A 19,676-nucleotide genomic window follows, 5' to 3' on the forward strand; every position below is an offset into this window, starting at 1 on the left:
AAATGAGTGGGAAAAGTACTGTAAGGCAGCAAGCATTAGACCTGCAGTGATGTTACAACGTAACTGCCTCTGGACCTGAGGTTTTGCAGTGAAATGCCACTCCTGATCCAAAGCTGGGCCTTAGCGGTGCCTTTCGTACGTAGAAACCTGCCTTGCTCTCATTTCAGCTGTAGCAGACCTTGACGGGAGCAGAGTACCTCTGATCTGCACTGACATCTTTGTAAACAACATCTGTGTCAACTACCTGTGTTTGAATTCTAGGGAATTTAAGGCGTAGCACAGTAATTTATAGAGCTAGATAAGTGACAGCTGGGAATGCAGCATGGCTGGCAACGTTATTACTAAGAGGTCAGGCCTATTTACGAGAATTTATTAAAACTGTGTCGCAGGACTGATGTTATAACCCTGATTAACGCTCCCCTGTTGCTGTTATAGACCGTATTGGATATTATTCAACTACCGCCAAGGCAACAAGAGCTGGGGACACACACCCCCCAACTTGTTTCTCTGGACACAGACGAAATAAAATCAGTATGCCCCTATTACGTCTAAACCGTGGGTGTTAGTGTAGAAGTCGAGTAGTTGCCGGGGGTATGGGTAAGTCACTGCTCACAAGGGCACCCCGTTTCAGACCAGTCTGGGGGTGTTTGAGCCATCACCGGCGGCAGGCTGGACCCTGGGCTCCCCATGGAAAGGTGCCTGTCGGCAGCTGAGCCCCACTTCCAGCACTGACATCTCGGAAATGTGGTGTGAACTACACGGCCTGAGCATTAAACATTTGGCTCCAAGTAGTTTTGAAAAGTTATCTCCACATATTCATGGGCAATTGCCCTCATCCACAAACATGTCTCTCCCTTCACCTTTCAGCACCTCATTAATTTCTCCTTCCACCTCTTGTTGGCTTTGGACCCTTTTCGAGCAGCGTTCAGGCAGCGCTTGCTTGGAGCAGCATTACTTCAGTTCACGTCTCTGCAGATGCAGCCACCTTAATTTCACCAATGTTTTCCTTGCGTTGGATTTCCTTCTGTTTTCAGGATACAATAAAAGCCAGCAGTTCTCCCCAATCTCCTTAAGGAATGAAAATATTTTATAATTCATTGTTAAGGGAAACCTCTTAGCCTGTTACATCCAGTTGAAAAATCTAAGCTGAGACAAAAATAATCAAAGACTGGTATGGCAACATGCAGGTGGTACCGATTACGGTTGGGAACCCCTGTTCCGTGGCGAAATCCCTAATGCCATCTAGCTGTAAGAAGTCAGTTTAAATGGTTGCCTCCTAGAAAATAAAAGCCTGTAGCTGTGTGTTTCTGCTGGTGTAAACCAGCAGAGTTCTGGGAAGTAAATAAAAGCCAGATGACTTACACTGTCTGAAGACCTAAAAAATAAGTGTATGTTTCACTCACAATATATAAAATGAAGCATATAGCCTTGTTTTGCTTAAATGGATCACCTAATTAATGTAATTACTAAATCAGTTTAAGTAGCAAGTTGAAAAATTACTGTCCTGTGTTGATATTACTTGCATTTTAACTTTATTATTGTTTAAAAACCAGTTAAAATCATTAACTATTTAGACACCACTGGAATCTCACCGGCTTGTGTAATGTAATCAAGGTCTTGGTGAAATAAAAGTGCAAGGGCTGTTTGGAGATAGAAGTTATTCCTGTGGAAAATGTAGTTGATAGTATTTCTAAAATGAAATAAAGCAAGAAATAGTACTGTAATCTATTTTATGGTCAGAAAGCGAGCACTTCTGGGGAAGACAAAAGAGCTGCAAAGAAAGCAAGTGGAGCAAGAGGATTTTATTAATAGTGTTAGAGGTATGTTTGTGGTCTTGGTCTTGTTAGTTTGCATTTCTGTGATTGCCAGTGATCCGACCATGTGCTGTGCATTAAACGGTATAGTTGATAAATGACTCTATGAAATCTATATCTGCTAATATAATGAAAAAAGAATCCAGAGAGTTAACTTAATATGACCAGAGGAAGTAATGTTATTTGGAAGAGCCCCGTCACCATCTGCTTCACATCTGGGTGAGCAGATTGCTGGCTGGATCCCTGCATTTGCTGCTTCTGCTCAAACAGGCTGACAGATGTGTGGACTTAGGGATTCTTTCCATGACTTGCCTTTCCCGCTTCTATTGATCACCAGGGCTGCAGACATTGCACAGCATCCACCTTCTCCTCCTGAAATGCCATTTGACTAGTAGTTGTGCCCTTACTGCTACTTCGTGACGCATTGCTTCGCAAGCAAAAGGACAGCAAACTTGATCCTGACTCTTCCTAATGTTTTCTGTTGGCCTCCTTGAACTTTAAGTAATGTAAGTACCTGGTGGACAACAGGTAAAGAGAAGGCGGCCAGAACTGAAAGCCGTATGTCGCTGAGATTTGCACCACATAGAGCAGAAACTTATCAGGAGGACAAAATGGGGAAAATCTTTGTATTTGGCTGGCAGTTACATGCTGATTAAAACAATGACACGCTCATTATTAGTATCATTAATAAAGATTATGCAAGGAAGAAAAGTTCAGTTGAGATGGAACTCGTCTGTTCCAGGGGATAAATCCGATTCAGCAAATTCTGCCACTAGCCAGTAGCTACAGAAATGAGTGTACGGCAATAACTCCGTGCGCCTGTAAGGTGTGTGGAACACAATGTGTGTTAGTTTTGGTTGTTTTTTTTAAGAATGATCTTTACTATTCTTGCTGCTAGCTTCTCTTCCCCAATTTCCATGAATTTCAGTAAATCTGTTAGGTAAATAACAATGCTACTTAACTTAGTGAAACAAAATAATTCTTAGAGCATAAATGTCAACTTTATTTGCATGGAATGGTTGAGCAAGATTGCAAAAGAATTAATATGTTTTTTCTTTTAAGAAAGGGTAAAATTGTCTTTGGAACTCTCTAATGCTTTGGAAGCACATTTAGTCCTGTCACAGCAGTTTTTGGGGGTTTCCCACGCAAACACGATATATACGCGGAGATCTGAAAACTGCAGCATTGATACCAACTCAGTTCGAAATAATGGAAGGAAAAATTGACCTGCACGATATCTATAAAAATCTATCAGAAATGTGAATTAGAAAATTCACTCTTCATTGCTAGGTATTTAGATTAAGCCTAGTGTTTGCTGCAGTAATTCATTCAGGGCTATTATAATCCATTGTGCTGGCCTACACTGATGGACTTCTTAGTGCCAAATGTTGCCTCGTAGCTCTTAGTGGTTCCTTCATGGCTTTTAAAAATCTATTGTCTCCATGATTACCTGAACTCCAGGGAACAAGATAATGCTGTGGTGCTATAATCACATTGCTGAGCAAAATACCTGTTTGTAACTGGCTTGTAGTCAAAATAGCCAGAGATACTCCAACTGTATTTGTTGCTGATGGCTTGCTCGGTTCAGTCTCAAAAAACCCTGTTTGGTTTTTTCCCCACTGTCAAAAGCAACAGCACCAGAAAATGTTTACTCCTAGCATTTATTTTATGCCCTGTTCACATGCTAGTGGCCTACAGGAGATGTCTATGCTGAAGACCGTGCCAGTTCCAGTTGCTCCTTGTTCAACAGCTAAAGATTACTTGCCCTATGAAAGAGCTGGGATAAATGGCAGGAGGTGAGAAGCTGCCCATGTAAGACACCACAGGACCTTTATTTTACATGTTCCCTACGTGTAAGCATTAACCATGAGGGTGTGAGTATCAGCCGTAAGTGCTGAAACCAGCCTCGCAATCAAAGGCTGAGGAAAAGGAGCATGTTTTGAGACAGTGACTGAAGGATTTAACTTGGGCAAACTGAGCATCAGAAATAGATGCCTACCTAGTACGTGGCCAAGGCTGCTGCCAGGAATAAAAAGAGCAAACTAAGCTTCAGAGAGAACTGGGTTATAGTGGAGGAGGGGGGAAGGCAATCTGGAAAGGCTGGACAGAATTGCTTCTGGTCCCACTTGAGGGAGTTTGGCTGCCATCTGTTATGTGCACCAGGCTGAAGTCTGGTTATATTCCCACTGATTAGCAAAAGCAAATCAGCTGACAAAAGCTCAGGCAGCCTTTTCATTTATGTCAGACTGGCGGCTCTGAACTTCCTTTCATGTCAGTCACATTGTCAGGATTCCTGCCGGCATCTGCTCTTCCCTCTGGTCGAGGGCTGCGTCTTGGTCCCAAACACATGTGAAAGAGGTGCCTGGCTGCAGGCACTCTACGCCGATGCTTCCCCAGTTCTGCCCGCCCACGGTAGGTCCCGTAACGGAAAGAAATCATTCCGTACCTGTACGGTCAGATTTGCAGCTGGCATCGTCAGCTTAAAGCCTGAGCTCACCTTAAGGCTTTGTCCGTTATAATACGTTATTTTCTGGATCTGCCTACTAAAACCTAAGCGCTTGCTTTTTAAAACTCGGTGCTAATTCTGCGGACTCGGTCCCAGTCTGTGCCAGCAAACATAGTGCTGTTCTTCAGCCTCAGCCTATGGAAGTGATTAAAAAGTCAAGGATATGAAAGGAAGGGGGAGAAAGTCTGTCAGCAATTACTTCTCAGTGGGGAAATGGTACTGGCATAACCTTGCACCAACCATTCCTCTTGTCTGTACAGTTTTTCTTATAAGTCAAGGAAAAAATGTTGGTCTAATCTAGCAAATTTTGGAGAAAGTATCCTTATTTTGAGTGCGCTCTTACAGAAGAGGGACTTTGTGCAGCTCTAGTATTGCCTTTTTAACGTACCCTGATGAAGTGAAGGGAAAGGAAGGATGAATCTTCTGCAGTGTGTCTGTCTTTTTGTTAAATACTTGAAAGGAAACTGCCTGTGTAGCAGTATGAAATGCAATCTTACAGCAGTGCTGTAAATTGTGTATTGATTTTTCATTTCAGAGCAGTTAATTTCATCCAGAGTGAGCAGCTTTGATCTACTTGCAGACCTGGCCTACAATCTGGGAGGTTTTACTTCTATTCCTAATTCTGCCTCTGGATTGTGCAGTAATTTTGGAAGGAATGGCATTTGTGTGTGTCTTTAAAAACGAAAATATCATGCGCTTTTCATCCCAAAAACTGCCATTTCAAAGCGTTTGTCCTGCAGTTTGCTGAGAATATGGCATGAGTCAAACTTCTGCTCAGCCCACCACATTAGTGTCTCCTCTCTGGTGGTGGGATCTGCTTTGCCTGGTGTCTGAGCAGATTTTCCCTCAAACAGTTTGCATGTTTTGACACAGAAGACACGCTACAGAGCTCAGGCCGGTGATATTTTCCAGGTCTTTCATTCCTTCCATGATAATCAGAGATAAAAGGAGCTTGATAGGTTCATGAGCTACTTTTTGTTTGGTTGGTTTTCTCAATGATGAGCTTATATTCCTATTTTTGTACTAAAGAGAGTTTTCCTGTGTTTCATTTTTATCTGTTACATAAAGCAGAAGTTCAGCATCTATTACAATTATTTTCCAGTGGATGTTGTTCCTCCTTTCTCTAGCTGGGGAAGGGTTTGCTTTTTGCTTCCTTCCCAAGTTTCCAACTAAAATTAGAAGTTAATGCTTCAGTTTTTTCACACAGCACTGCAGGAGGCTTAGGAAACTATAACTGATACTTAGTGGCCCTGACTGAATAGGTGGTTGAGTAGCAAGTTATGTGTACCTTTTCTTTGCATGTCAGTATGTTAGAATAGGTGCTCGTGAAATACTGCAGAAGAACATTACTGGCAAAGGGTTCTTGCCTATGTGAGTTATTTTCTTACATGACTAGTAACAGAGAGAATCCAGGGAAAGACATTTTCTCCATTAGAGTGCACATAAAGAAATGAATATCTATTTACCTGGACAGACCAGGTTGTACCGAGGCGCTCTGGCCCCTCTGCATGCTTGCCTATGCCCGAAACACAATGAGAAAGAAAATATCAGGTTAAAAATGCTAGAATTAAAGAAGTTAGGAGCCAGCTCCCCAGCGGCTGGTAAAACTGGCCGCAGTTGTGAATCCTGCCACCGCAGCCCTTACTTTGGCAGCGGTTGCCTCCGCTGCCGGCGAGTATTTCGGTGAAGGCACTTGAGATTCCCCAGCACGCTGCACGCTCCGGCTCGTCTCAGCTCTTGGGTTTATGGGGGCTCCCACCTCCTGCCAGCCAGCACCAAGCCTGGACCGCGAAACCAGGGTCCAGCGGGGACTCTGGGTCACGGGGTTAAGGCTGTGGGGAAGGGGGTGTCTCAGCTGGGTGCTGGGGCTCTGTTCTCCTCCTGCGTTTGCCCAGGGGCATGACCAGGGTCCCCGAGCGCTGCCGCAGGGCGACAGCATCTGAGGGGGACAGACACGCGTTACGCGGTGCCTGCTGGTGCTTGAGTGGTGTCACGCAAAAGCCTTGGGGGTGGAAAGTTGGGGTAGCTTTGCTGTGAAAGGCTATGGGGTAGTTCTGAAAGCTGTGATCTAAAAATGTGCTGCTTTCTTATTTTCAAAAGGGATTTAAAAGATTAAACTGAACGGTGAAGATCTGCACTGTGGAAGACAGGCGTTTCAGTCGGGTTTTGTTGGTATCTGCGGTTTTATTTCTGTTAAAGTAAAATGTGAAGGGCATAATATTGACTAGACTATTACAATTATAATTTGAAATAATTTCAATTTTACACTGAAACTGACAATTTTAAAATTCTAATTTAGCAAGTCATTTTGAGACTGTCAGTTTCTCATAGTTATAATTAAGTAGATCTAAATTCATCCTTGAAATCTGTGGCAATGATTGACAGGGAGATCAGACATATATTCTAGTCGAAGCAGGGAAGAGCAGCTCAAGCTGAGGGGGAGCCGCAAGGTTTACCTCTCAACAAGCCTCCTCTTGTTCACTGGGGTTTCACATCATCTGTGAGTCAGTCTCGCATCCACAAAACAGATACGAGAAAGATTTTTTTTGTCTTTTGTTTCTTGTTTCTTTTGTCTTCTCTAAAGCAGGGCCCTTCTCCTGCATATACAGGATTAGGGATTTTCACCTCAGCTCTTTTATCGAAGCGTCACTGTAATATAAAATCATAAAATGCACTTTTAAGGGGAAAGATTTTTTTCACATCTCGTGTGATGGCCACGTGTGTACATAAGGGGAATTACTTGTGAGAATTTTGGCAGGGGGAACATGATTAAGAGCCATATTGTTCGTGGGTAAAGAGAAATATAAGGATAAGAAACCTGGCTCAGACGTGATTTATAAGTATTCAAATCAGGCTTAAACTAACCTACCCTACAGACAATAGAGAAGTGCAAGTAGAAACTGCACTACGGAGAGTAGGCAGCGAGGCAAGGAGCAGCACTGGAAAAAGGAACGAAATAAGTTATGACTGCAAAGCCCTGGGGGGGGTTTGGCAAGCCAGGAAACGAAGCCGCTCCTCGCAGTTTCCATTCTTTTTTCCCATTTAGCTTTGACAGAGGAAAGTGTAATATATTAATATATAACGTTGTCTCGAGTCTTACTGATTTTTTTTTTATGTATCACCTCTTTAATTTTAACTGGAAAGTAAAATATCCTCAGCATGTCCACTGGGCCAAGTAGTCAAAACCCTGGGCCGCTCTCTGACTTGGGCAGCTGAGAGGGGGCTGCGGAGAATGTAAAACTTGCACCAGCCTCAATGAGGAATGACAGGAAAGAAAATCAGATGGGCAGGTCTGATAGATGAGCGGCAGCTCGTATGTAGCGCGGGAAGACAACAGGGTCTCTAAACAAGCCGCAGTCTGTGTGGTCCTCCCCGAGGCTCCATGTTTCAGAATTAGTTTATTAAAGAGCGAGGTCACCGTGATTAATTGTACAACCAGTATAACTTCTTTGCTGTGCTGGATAATTACTGTTTTATGCTTCTGTTTGTAGTGGATGCAAAGGCAAGTGTTGCACGGGATAATGTGGCCGTTTCTTCCCCGAAGACAATGGAGCAGAGCCCCGTTCCCGACGCGGGCGGGCAGAGTCTCGGGAGCGCTGCCAGGAGGGCTCTGCCATCTGCTAAATCCCGCTCTGTCTTTGCGTTTTCATGGTCTGTACCAGGGCGTACTGAAGATCCAGCTACAGATTCATCACTTGGATCGGCGAAACTTGATGTCAGCTCGGAGGCGCCCGGCGCGAACAAAGCACCAAGTGACAGCGTGGAGGTTCCCGCGGCAGCTGCGCGGGAGGAAGGCGCACATAAAAACCTGACCTGTGCCCCGCCGGCAGCATCGCTTTGTGGCGTCGATCTCACCGCATCGGTGACACCTGAGGGAGAGGATGCGGCCGCCTCAAAGACAAAACAAGTAACCTTCTTTGACAGGATCTTCAAACTGGAGAAGGGGAAGGAAAGGAGTAAAACGCAAATTGATACCCAGGAGGAAAGGCAGACTTCAGACCTTCCTGACGGGCCCATCACAGCGAAAGAGGCTGCTGGATTACAGAGCACATCAAACGGCGTCCCACAGGGGAAGGCAAGTGCTTCAGTAGGAATATCCATTTCTCTCTTAATGAAACCTCTTAGGAATATTAATAGTGCAGGGCAACTTGACATCGTGATGGCTGCGTGAACGAGTCGGTGTTGCTTTTAAAATTATTGCAGGTAACGCCCCCCCCCAAGGGGTGGTTCAATAGAGGTGTGGGAGGACCACCTACGGCGGAGTGGTGATAGCACTGCTGTCTGCCTCGTGGCTATAAACGCGGGCATCTGACCTCCGGTTTGAATGCATCAGTATTTCTCTGAAAGGTTAGGGTGAGAGCGCTGTGCTCATGCTCCAGTTGCTGGGATGATGAACAGCAGCCAGCTACAAATGAAAGGAAAAATACCTGAAAGTAAGATTGGTTTTTGTGCTTTAGGAGCTTGGAGTTTGACACTGGATGGTTTTAAAGGAGTTCTTTAGCACGTTGTGTGCCATTCTTAATAGTTACTCTGCTTGAGCCATAGCTGCTTGTTGCATACCCTATGTACTACAATAAGGAATATTATGCAGTAGCAATTTTTGCACTCTTAGCTAATGAGATTTTTTTAGTTAAGGAAACGTGGTCCCTTAGAACTGATTTTTACAGGACAAGAACATGGTATAAGAAATTAAGTAACTTATCTGAGAGAACACACTAATCAAAGAAAGGAGCTGAAAACAGAGATGTTTAGATTTTATACTTCCTGCAAAGTTTGATATCAGCAAAAATACTGTAGGATTAACCTTCAGGTAATTAACTACTGAAAAAGTCCATCCCCTGGATGGAGATAAGTGGCATAACTCTTATTAGTTGCGATGGAGAGGTGCCAGCGTAGGCTAACGGATGATCTAGCTCAAATCCTGCCCAATGTCGGGAAGAGGAGGGAGAAACCAACTGCACGGTCCCCTCATCAGAATCTATGTGTAAATGCCATTTTAATAACTGCTTTTATTGGCCTAGTTCAGGCTTCCAAGCAAGGCTGCTGGATGATCGCAAATGCTTTGAATAGCGTTGAGCGTAGCTCACAAGATGCCCACTGCTTGCACTAATGATGCTGCAGGGTGTCCCCAAAAGTTTCTTCAACTTCTGTTCTTCTGCTTTGTCTTCTCTCATGCCTCCTCAAATTTAAGATCACATTTCTTGTATAAACTTAAAAATTTTACTGTTTTTCTGAAGATTCTTTTATAAGACTAAACAGTTGCGCTTTTGACCGTTGCCCTTCAACAGTGGCACCCATCACTGGTATTTCAGACAGCTACATATGTGCATTTAAAGAATTCCGTAGCTTCCACCTAGCAGAATATCAAGTCATTCACTACGTAAACAGAACAGGGTGAATAATTCAGGATGAAGAATCTATTGAGTGCATACTGGTACTTCTGTCTGTAGCTTAGAAGAGTAAAGCTTTTCAACACTGTAAACTCCTGCAGATATTTTTGACAAATACACACAAAGAACAAGTTTTGCCCGTGGCTCGCAGGAGTTGTTACTTTTACGATCAAATGCAAAATGCATAATTTCCTATTTTGCTGTGATTGCAAACTACAGAGTGTGAAAGGTCACGGTTGGTGCTGTTGAAGTGTGAAACTCTAATGAAATAACGATCTGCAGTAGCTTTAACCAGGAGTTGGATTTAAACATTTGCTGGTAGCAAAGAGTCGTGTTGGGAAAGCTCGAGTAAGGAAGTGTTTTTAATGAGCAACCGTCAGGGGACAGGACAAGATAATCTAGATCTTATTCTGCCAGTTGAGATCCTAGAAGCACTGTTCATTCAGATCAAGCTTTTTTATATCAATAATGCCTAGCTTTCTTAATTTTGAATTATTTTCCAGTCTTCAGCTTATACCTAGCCACGTCCTGAACCTCACTAATGGGAATAATCTGGAAATCCCAGGCACTCGTCAGCTGTAGGCTATGTTTGGTATGTGCGTAAGCATTTGCAGGATCCTACCCCACACAACAGCTTTTTGGCCCCTGGGGGCCTGCTTGAGGACGGGTCTCCTGTTTAAAAAAAGTGACTGTGCATCTTCCACACACGGGTGCTTAAAGCTGTTCCACCGACAATCTTTGAGGACTCACAAAATCGGGGTTCAGGTTGCTCAGTGTAAATGACTGGCAGAACTGTATCACAGGGAGAGTGAAAATTTAACCTTACCCTTGAGTTTCTGCACTGCAATTTTTGTTTTTCACTCTTCAAACATGAAAAGGAGTATATGGTGGAGGCAGAGAGGAGTTAAGGACCTTTTCTGGGAAAAATATATCTACTAAACACTTCTGATATGTTGCCAAACTTACTTTAACTTCATTTCTAAAACAAAGGCTGTGGCTCTGCCTTGCAGCACAGTTGCCTTCTGTTCCCTCTAAAGTTGCCAGTTCTCATGTAGGATGGGAGAATGACCAAGACTAATTTAATTGCTGTTACTGTAGTAACTACAAACTGTTACCAAATAATCATACTAAAAATCCAGGTATTGCTGCCAACAGCTTCTTTTTTTATTATTATTTGGTGGATTATGACTTGTAGTATCTGTAAAAGCTGAAAGCAAAGCAAAGTTTCCCTGAATAGAGTGCCAACACAAAACAAACAGCATTGCTGGTAAGTAAGAGAGAGGCTCCACAGTTGTAGCTTAAGAGCTGCACAAACATTCTGTGTTTGGTGAACCACTCTTTATTTTTGTGGTCTACAAAACTACATTCAGAACACAGCATAATTAAAACAAGGACAGAATTCATTAATTCATGAAGCATTTACTATGGGAGCCAAAGAAAAGATAAATTATATGCCTGAAATGTTTCACTGAGCCATGATTCATACGAACAAAAGTGCTGGCAGGAATACATTCTTTTGATATGTTTTTCTAATGGCTGAACTGAAACTACAGTACAAGTATTTAAGGTGTTTATTACCCTCAAATTTGGCTCCTCAAAGAAATGAATCCAACATTTACATAGTATCTGTTAACTTCTAATACTGACTTTCTTCTGTTATTTCTAGAGTTTTCTTTCCTTATTTGCCTCCGGGGCTTTGCGCAGCACATTACGCAGCGAGCTGCGACAGAGGGGTTTTGTGGTTATTTGACTACGGCTCTGAAAATGTGATGTTGTAGGACTCCACGTTATCTCTCCCTGATTTATATGCTGATGGCCTGAGTCTGTGCGCCTTCCTACAGCAGGATTCCCATGAATGCGCAAGAGGGATCACAGCATCTATCGAAGTCCAGATTTCAGCGGTATCTGGGTAGCTGATGGCAGCCTTGGCTCGGGGATGCTGGAGTAGGGTTCCTCGTGCAGCCCTGGGCCATTATGGGGTCCATTTGTGCTCTGCCAGTCAGAGTTCGGGGATGGTTTTTTGGGTGGCGTCGTGCCTCAAGCTCCGCAGAGTCTGCAACAGTTCTCGCTTCTGCAGGGCAAAGCGTGGCTTTAGCAGGGAGATGCCCTGGAGCAGCTATTGCTGCCAGCGGTGGTACCAGCCACCTCTGCAGTTGTCCCAGGCGGTCTCTGCTGATAACACCCGTTTGCTACAATGCTTTGCGAAGAGATCCTTCCTCCTAAACAGTGCAGCCCAATACGAGAGCTTTGTGTGTGTTTAAAAAATTAAGTTTGTTTGTTTTTGTTTGATAGCATCAAGTACTACTTCAGTTATGAAGCTAGTTTTGTTTAGCAACACACCTTCTGCCTCCTGCTTCTTTGCTCCCTTGCCTCACGCCTCTGTCGCTCCTTTAGTATCTGAAATAGAGCCAGCATTTTTCATGCGACCCGAGCTCTTTAGATGGCATCCCTGGAAGCAGGGCTGCCGAAGCTGGCGTGGCCACGCGTGTTCTGCATGGGACATATTGTTCTTGGAGCCACTCTGGCCCATAACTGGCAGCGGGACAAAGTGGTGTGTTAGACCCTTGTAAGAAACTTCTCAATAGCCTGTTGAAGCACTCTGAACTACTGGGCTCTGTTTCTTCCTGGGTAAACTTGGAAAATGGTGGGTGGAGAATTAGACTGAAGTCTCTTCTTGCGACTAAAACCTTGCGTATTTTAACTCCTTAAATGCTGTGTGGAGACTGGCTGCTCCATGCTCTTCTTTCCTGATGCCAAATTAGCCCTCTGAAGTTTTAAAACACTTACGCATCTTTAGTCTACTCCTCCTTTTAGTGACCTCCAGAAATGTATGCCCTTTGCAAATCCTATACAAATATTGTGGGGTATTTTAAATCGCCCAATACCGGAAAAAGTGCTCAAGAGCACAACTTTAGTTTAACTTTTCCTGGTAAAAATGGCACTGAACTACGTCTAATTGGCAGGTTAGGAAAAACGCCTTGGTGTCACTTAGACCTCCAGGCAGTCTTTGAGAGCGGTGATTCAAAGATGCTGTTTATTGGAAACACCTGGAGAGGCTCATCAGTTTTATTTCTTGTCCTGATTTTTCCTCTGGCGTAATCTGGGCATCTAGTATCCTAACAATTGCTTCCTAAGTCCCTGTTTCTTAAATGGCCAGATGTGTATGCTGTCTAAACAGTTGGGGACGATAACTTTTGCTGAAGAACTCTGGCACTGCAGTGATTGTCCGTTCGATAACGTCTCAAATCCCCCACCGAAGTCAAGGTCACCATCGTGCTAGGCACCATTTACTGTAATAACAACTGACAGAGCCAGCCTTGCACTTACACTGTAGACAGACAAAAGGGAGGAGGGTTATTATCAGACTCGGACATTTAGAGCCCGATGTAGTACTGTTAAATGTCAAAAAAAGGAAATGCTGAGTGGGACCTGAGGACTTGTCTCGAGCTGCTCTCTCCTGCACAATGTTTGTGTTGGCTTTACCTGTGCAGGCTCAAGGTGAAAGTGGCCAGAATGGCAGGCAAGTTCAGCCTAGAAGGGTGCCAAGCTCTTCAAAACTGGTCCAAGAGGAGATTTTTTAAAAAAACAGACCCTTGTTTAGGTGTCTAAAGAGAAACTGTAACTTAATATTACATACTTCTGAGCTCTTGAGCACTGGAAAACTATTTTTGGGCTCTGGAAACCGTAATTCCAGGAGGAGAGGAGGCAGCTCCATCTGGCTCAGAAGAATAACTTAGGGTTGCTGCGTTTTTCCTTCTTTTAATCTGTACCATGTTTGTGTTTGCTAGATAAAAATTATTTCTGGAATCACAGAACACGGAGTATCGGAAGCAATCTTTGTATGGCACAGTCAGACACTGAGCTGTCAAAGGCCAAAATCTCAGCGTTTGTTCCTATTCACAAGTTCAGCCTTGAAAAGAGAAAAGCAGTGTTGTTTGGGATGCCGTGTGCAACTTTACTTGTGTTTGTTATACTTGGTAGCCGAGAACAATGTTCCTCCAACCAATGGCGAATGCTGAATATATTAGAAAAGAGGGGAAAGAGTTGTATAAATGCTTGATTGTTCTGAATACGTAGGCTGGAGAAGTATGGTTGGAATTAGGGTTGTGACTCTCAGAGCAACATAATGCAAGTCACAAATGTTACTTTTGCATTCCACTGGAAATTAAGCAAGCTAGGACTGAGGAAACTCTGCCCCCTTTTTTTTAGGAGATAGATGACTGCAACCAAAAAGACCTACAGCAGGACTCGGCAGGTGTCAACGGTCTCACTGCTGAGCCACCTCAAAAGGCAGAAGTAAAACAAGGCAACCCCCAACCAGCTGCTGCAGTAGACAACTCCGTCATGAGTTTCCTTAAAACGCTGGTAAGCTTTTGCCTTTCCTTCTCATCTCTTTAGATGGTTTATAAAAATATCCCATGTGGACAAGTTGAGCTAAAAGTAACATATTCACTGTCACGGGCACCGAGGAGTAATGAAGCCAAACGGATGCCTTAATGATTTGAAGAGTGGTAGATGTGTAGGTACAGTGCAGTTATGGTCAAAGGTTATGACCTACTCTGGAAACTTCCTCTTCTGCATAAATACTTGCAGACGTGGAGGTATTTAGCTGTCTTAAGGATTTTCTGCATGATGGAACTTCATTTTGTAAAATCTCTAAAAGTTCATTTTTATAGATTATTCGGATATATAAGCTTGAATAATATATCTTTGGTCCAGATATTTTTCAATTTAGCCATTGACTTTAAGTTGTTCTCAAAATATTTATATTAGAAACCTTCCCACATGGGGGAGAAAGAAATACTTGCACTTCTTTCACCTTTGTGCTAGAAAAAAACCTGCTAGTTTCAGACATATGGTCTTTCAGATTGTCTGGAAGATTGGGTTGGGTGTGACTGTTTGTTTTTTCTCTAATATTTAAGGTCTCCCCAAGCAAAGCTGAAGCCAAAAGTGACTCTGAAGACAAGGTAGGCAGATTCCTCATGCTGTCACTGGTCACTAGATGTTTTTGACACTGGTATTTCTTCAGTGTATTGCTTTTTCCCCAGTTATAATTTGAAGTAATTTAAAATATTTTTTCCCCTGAATAAATTTGAAAGGAAGGTGAGCATAAACAGTGCAATTCTTCATACCATATGTTACAATTAAGATCCAAACTGCAGCATTTTCCGCAAGGTTTATGATGACCTGGTAGTGCTTTTGGTCATACCTCTGACTTGTCCTTGATCTAAAACTACAGGTCCCTGCGATGAAATCCTCCCGAGTCCGCAGAAAACTCCATTTGCTCATAGAGCTGTACAAAAAGCTTCTGGTTTTTCATTTCCAGTTACATATATGCGTGTCTCCTTTACCTCTCTTTATACCTGCTGGAGGTGCCACGTCCCGGCGGGGAGGAGCAGCGAGGTCCCCCCGCCTGGGCAGCTCCGCGGCTGGGTGGGCAGGAGCCGGCCCCCGCCCTCCTGCCCGGCAGTGCACCCACAGCTACAGCGGGGACCCCCTTGCGGGGCGGGAGGATGGGCAAGGATCAGCTTCCCACTGAGATTAGTAAAAAGCAGGAGGAGATCCCAGCATTTCCTCCCCGGGACTCCTCTGGCTGAAGCACCCCCGTATGCCCTGTGCTACGGTCAGGGCTGGCGGTCCCCAGCAGCAGCTGAAACCTCAGGAAGACGATGGAGCTGCTCTGAGCAGCTCTGGGGCTTGCAGGGAGAGCTGTCCTTCCCCGACTGCTCAGGATTCTTCCCTTTATGTGCAGAGATGAGGATCAGGGGGTTTTTAAGTGGGGTGCATTGAATGCTCAAGCTGTTCTAATACAATGCATCAGGCTGACTGCAAGCGTGTGATGTTCCCGCTGGGAACTGAAATCAGTATTGGCTCGACTGGTACAAAACCAGTCTGGAAAATGCTCCTCCGTGGAACAGGTAGATGTGGCCTCTTGCTTGCCTCTTTACGAACCATCTGTTCTTGGATTCCACTGGCAAGAAGAAACGGTTTTAGCATCCATGAGCAGTGATGATCCTTTATATGTGAATTTAGAAAAGCTTCATTATTATAGCTTTCATTTGGTATTGGAGACATTGAAAATATCAGATCAATCCAACATATTTAACAAATTTTTTAATGTTTTTACAGTTTAGGTTTTCCCACTTTTTCTTTTTTAATCTTCTAAAATGGAAAAATGCAGGTGTTCAAAGACTCCTTCCCCTTTTTACCTCTTCTGTTAGTGCCAAAACTTACAAGGGTTTCAACAGAAGCAGTAGTGAGACAATTTGTATTAAGCTGCCTTCTGTCTTCTAGTGTTTCAGTGGCTTCCAGGCACATCACTGGCTGCATAACTGGGAACATTCAATGTCCTTATGCATTGTTGTGACTAATAACTAAAGTTTTTCTTGCAACGCCCGTGATAAAATTTGATTAACACATGAAGAATGAAACCCTAAAAGAGGAAATGGTCTTTCCATGCAACTATCAGGTAGCCAAAATCACTACAGGCATCAACACTCTTGTTTTCTGCCCTATTTTTTATCCTTTTTGTCCCGTTCAATTTTTTTATATCACCTGGTACTGAAATGGTGCTGTCAGGCTCTCCAGACAGCTTGGTGAGTACTTGGAGGATACACGTCACTCCCCGATTATAGCACAATAATTCTGGAAATGGTCAACCAGGGCTAAAGGTCTTCCAAGATATCCAAAAAAAGGAGTTATCGAATTGCACTGTTTCAGTGAGACTTGTAGTGCTCTCAACAATTTCTGAAAACCCCAGTTGCTGAGTCCTGTTTGCTCACCCGACCTTATCGAGCGCACCCATGTGCTTCTCTAACAGGTGACTGTTGGTGTGGGTGTACTGTAATTGGGAAACAAATATGCTGTTGGGGTTTGGTTTGCTATCACACCTCTGAGGGTAAACACATCCAGATGACTAGCAGGATATGCAAACTCATTATATAGAGGTTAAATGGGAGTTGTTTTTTTTACAAAGAATTTCTTTATCTTCGCGATCTTCCTGATACAAAGAATGACATTTCCACTACATTAAAGGAAAAATATTTTATACTGGTGAATTTATCCACTGTCATATTAAAAAGCTGCAGATTTTTCAGCTGACAGGTATCATGAAATAATAAGCATTTCTTCTGAGAAATAACTTTGGTCTTAATGGTAAGGATGTGTTCTTGAGCGGGGCTTTCCCCTTCGTGCCGTCTGAGCCTCTCCTAAGTGCCGCTGGCACAGGGGCCGCTGTGCCTTTGAGTCCTGTCGCCCTGTCATTTTGGCTGCTCGTGCGCCTCCTTTGCAGGGAGGAGCTGGGTTTTGTCACACAAGGGCTGGTACGTCCCCAGGGTCTCTGGGCAGTGCTCTCCCATGGCGAAGAGGAGAGACAAGCTTTCTCATAAATCTGAGAAGCAGCCGCAGCCCACCTCAGCTCTGCCAAGCATGGTGGCATGTTCCGCCCCCCTCCCCGCTGAAATGCAGAGGCGTGTGACATCAGCAAAGCGGATCTCGGTGGGTTTTGTAGCAACGTGCTGTCATCAGCAACGCCTCTGGCTTTAATCAGCTGACTAAAGGCATGTATGCTTTCAGCAGCCTGGGCGCGCCCTTAATGATTGTCATTTCATCTGTGTAAACACAGGAGTTTGACTTGAGTCATACTTCCTTGGAGCGATTGATCCTCTGCGAGGTTATGCTAACCGACATGGCATTCAGATCACACCTGCCACAAACCACCTATTTGACCCTCCCGTAGCAGCTCCTGATTTGTTCCTGCATCTCGGTATTCCCAAGCGCTCAGTGAATGGCGCAGAATATTGGGGGGGGGGGGGGGAAGGGCCAGCTTCGACGCGACGGGCCCCAGTGTCTTCATAGTACAAGGCACTTTGTAGGGAGTGTGTAACTGCACTGAATAAAACAAGCTTGAGACAAAGATCTCAACTTCACGTGCTCAGAGTGGTCCATTCTGTACCCTGGACCTTTCCTCCTAACCCTGCTAGTCGTGGTGGACCACAGTGCTTGATACTTCACGTTGTAAATCCTGTAGGCTCATTGTTTCTTTGGAGTTCGGGTTTCTTCATGCTTCCATAGTTCCTGGAAATTTTTGGCAACTCACTTTAAAGCTTTTTTCTGGTTGGAAGCTTTTATTTTTGCCTTGTTCAAGCGTACAAGAAAATGTGCAATGTAAAGTGTAACTGAAGCTTGCGGAAGGACAAGCTAATTACCTGGAGGGTGAACGCTTGGGTCATCTGTCATTGAAATAGGATTTTCAAAATCTGTATTCCTTCACTATATACAGGCCTGACTCTTAATTAAATCAGGAAATAAATTTTTCAAGGAGACCAGAATGAAGTCCAGGATACTAGCAAGCAGAAGTAAAAAATACTACACCTTCTGTTGTACTAAGTACATCTTACTGCTTTGAAACCTGACACTGTGAACCGCTGAAGGGTGAAGAATTCTACCCCGTGTTATTTGTGATTAGTCAACGTTATGCCCATATCTACAGTGCAGTTACCATAGAACAGGCTCTTGTGTTAACTTGTTTATGTTGAAGCTCAGTTAAGCAACCTTAGATACTTGTGGCTTTGTGTCCCCCTCCTTTTTTATTATTGAAAAGGTGAAGATGGTGGGGAAGGGGGAAAAAACCCACCCTTATTGTCCATAACATGAAATTTTAAGCTTTTTTCTTGCACTGATAAATCCAGGGGGTTGTGTTGAACTTTGGTGAAGGGAAGGGGGGGCTTGAACAGTGAAATTTTTAAGAGATTCTTGAATTTGGAAATGTATTTTTTTTTCCAATGCTGTAAAAAGTTTCAATGGAATGCTTTGGCAAATGTTACGCAAGTTTCTTCAAGACTTGTAGAAAAGTCACGCATCTGAGCAGGGCCACCTCCACCCTGCCCACCAGGCGGGGTAGCTCCTGCACTGAGCTGCAGGGAGTCGGCTTAAAAATAGCCTGATACTGCTTTTTCCATCTAGACATCAGTATCAATGTTTTTCTTTAATTTATAGCGCTCAGGAGTGGGTTTTCCAATGTGGTGCCTAGATTTTGAGAGATCCCGTCTCTAATGTCAGTGGGCGCTGGTTGCCTTCTGCGGGCGTTTAGAACGGCAGGAAAAGGAAGCAGCTCTTTCTGGTTCAACCCTTTTAGTATCAGTCTATCACTACTATTTTTCTGATACTTTTGTTTTTAACTTACTTCATGAACATTTGGGGGATTTAAAATATTTAATATAACATATATATCATGAATATTCATACTGCCCTTTTCATAAATAATGCATTATGTGAAACATTTTAAAGTCCCTATAATACTACAATAAAAAGAATGAAGGTATTTTCAACGATTTATGTATCTGCCTATTTTAAACTGATAAATCCCAGATTCAGTTGGTTACTTACACATTTAAAGTACAGAAGTCTCGATCTTTGAGCTTTGTTTAGTGAAGAATTTGGAGGGCAAATTGTGGTTTAGTTTGAGTCAACTGGATTGCCCTAGCTTTTATATTTATTTCGCTACTTATGTCAAAGAAAGTCCAAGGAGAACTGAGAATTGAAAACACAATTTGTTGTCTAGGGCAAAAAGGAAATGTTTGGGTTTAATACAAGATGTATGAGTGAATGTTTTTCCTGAACCAAATAAGAACTCTGCAATAAGTATTCAACTTCAAATGCTGTTGTACGAAAGGGATCGAAAGCGGAAAAAGGCCATGGTGGGCAACCTGCTCCGAAGACGGCGGCAGAATCCCAGACTAAAGGAGCCAAGAAAAAGAAGGCAGAGAGTCCCAAGCTAGGACACAGTACATTTAGTAAACTCTTTAGGCACAAGGTCTGTATGAACCTCTGGCAAGAGCGGAACCCTGAGCAGTAACAGATGGCTCCTCTCACAGAGCAAAGCTGTTTAATTGGTAACTGAAATCAGCATCTGGCCAGCTGTGCAGTGCTCTGAAAACCACTGGCGTGAGCATTTCTGTGCCACGT

The 19,676-nt window shown here is 43.6% G+C and overlaps 1 protein-coding gene across 11 annotated transcripts in view; it reads left to right on the forward strand.

The window, feature by feature from the left end:
* Window positions 1–19,676, forward strand: part of BCAS1 (brain enriched myelin associated protein 1) — a 56,285-nt gene that overhangs the window by 8,227 nt on the left and 28,382 nt on the right. For 5 of the 11 annotated variants that reach the window (XM_075108685.1, XM_075108686.1, XM_075108688.1 and 2 more), the window contains 3 exons: window positions 7,983–8,395; window positions 13,920–14,075; window positions 14,633–14,677. In XM_075108685.1, the coding sequence (XP_074964786.1) occupies window positions 7,983–8,395; window positions 13,920–14,075; window positions 14,633–14,677 (614 nt within the window). Of the gene's footprint in view, window positions 1–7,811; window positions 8,396–13,919; window positions 14,076–14,632; window positions 14,678–19,383; window positions 19,525–19,676 lie in introns of all 11 variants that reach the window. The other 6 variants (XM_075108681.1, XM_075108678.1, XM_075108682.1 and 3 more) reach the window with 2 other exon arrangements.

Source organism: Phalacrocorax aristotelis, chromosome 13 (assembly GCF_949628215.1).
Source record: "Phalacrocorax aristotelis chromosome 13, bGulAri2.1, whole genome shotgun sequence".
Taxonomy (NCBI): Eukaryota; Metazoa; Chordata; class Aves; order Suliformes; family Phalacrocoracidae; genus Phalacrocorax; species Phalacrocorax aristotelis.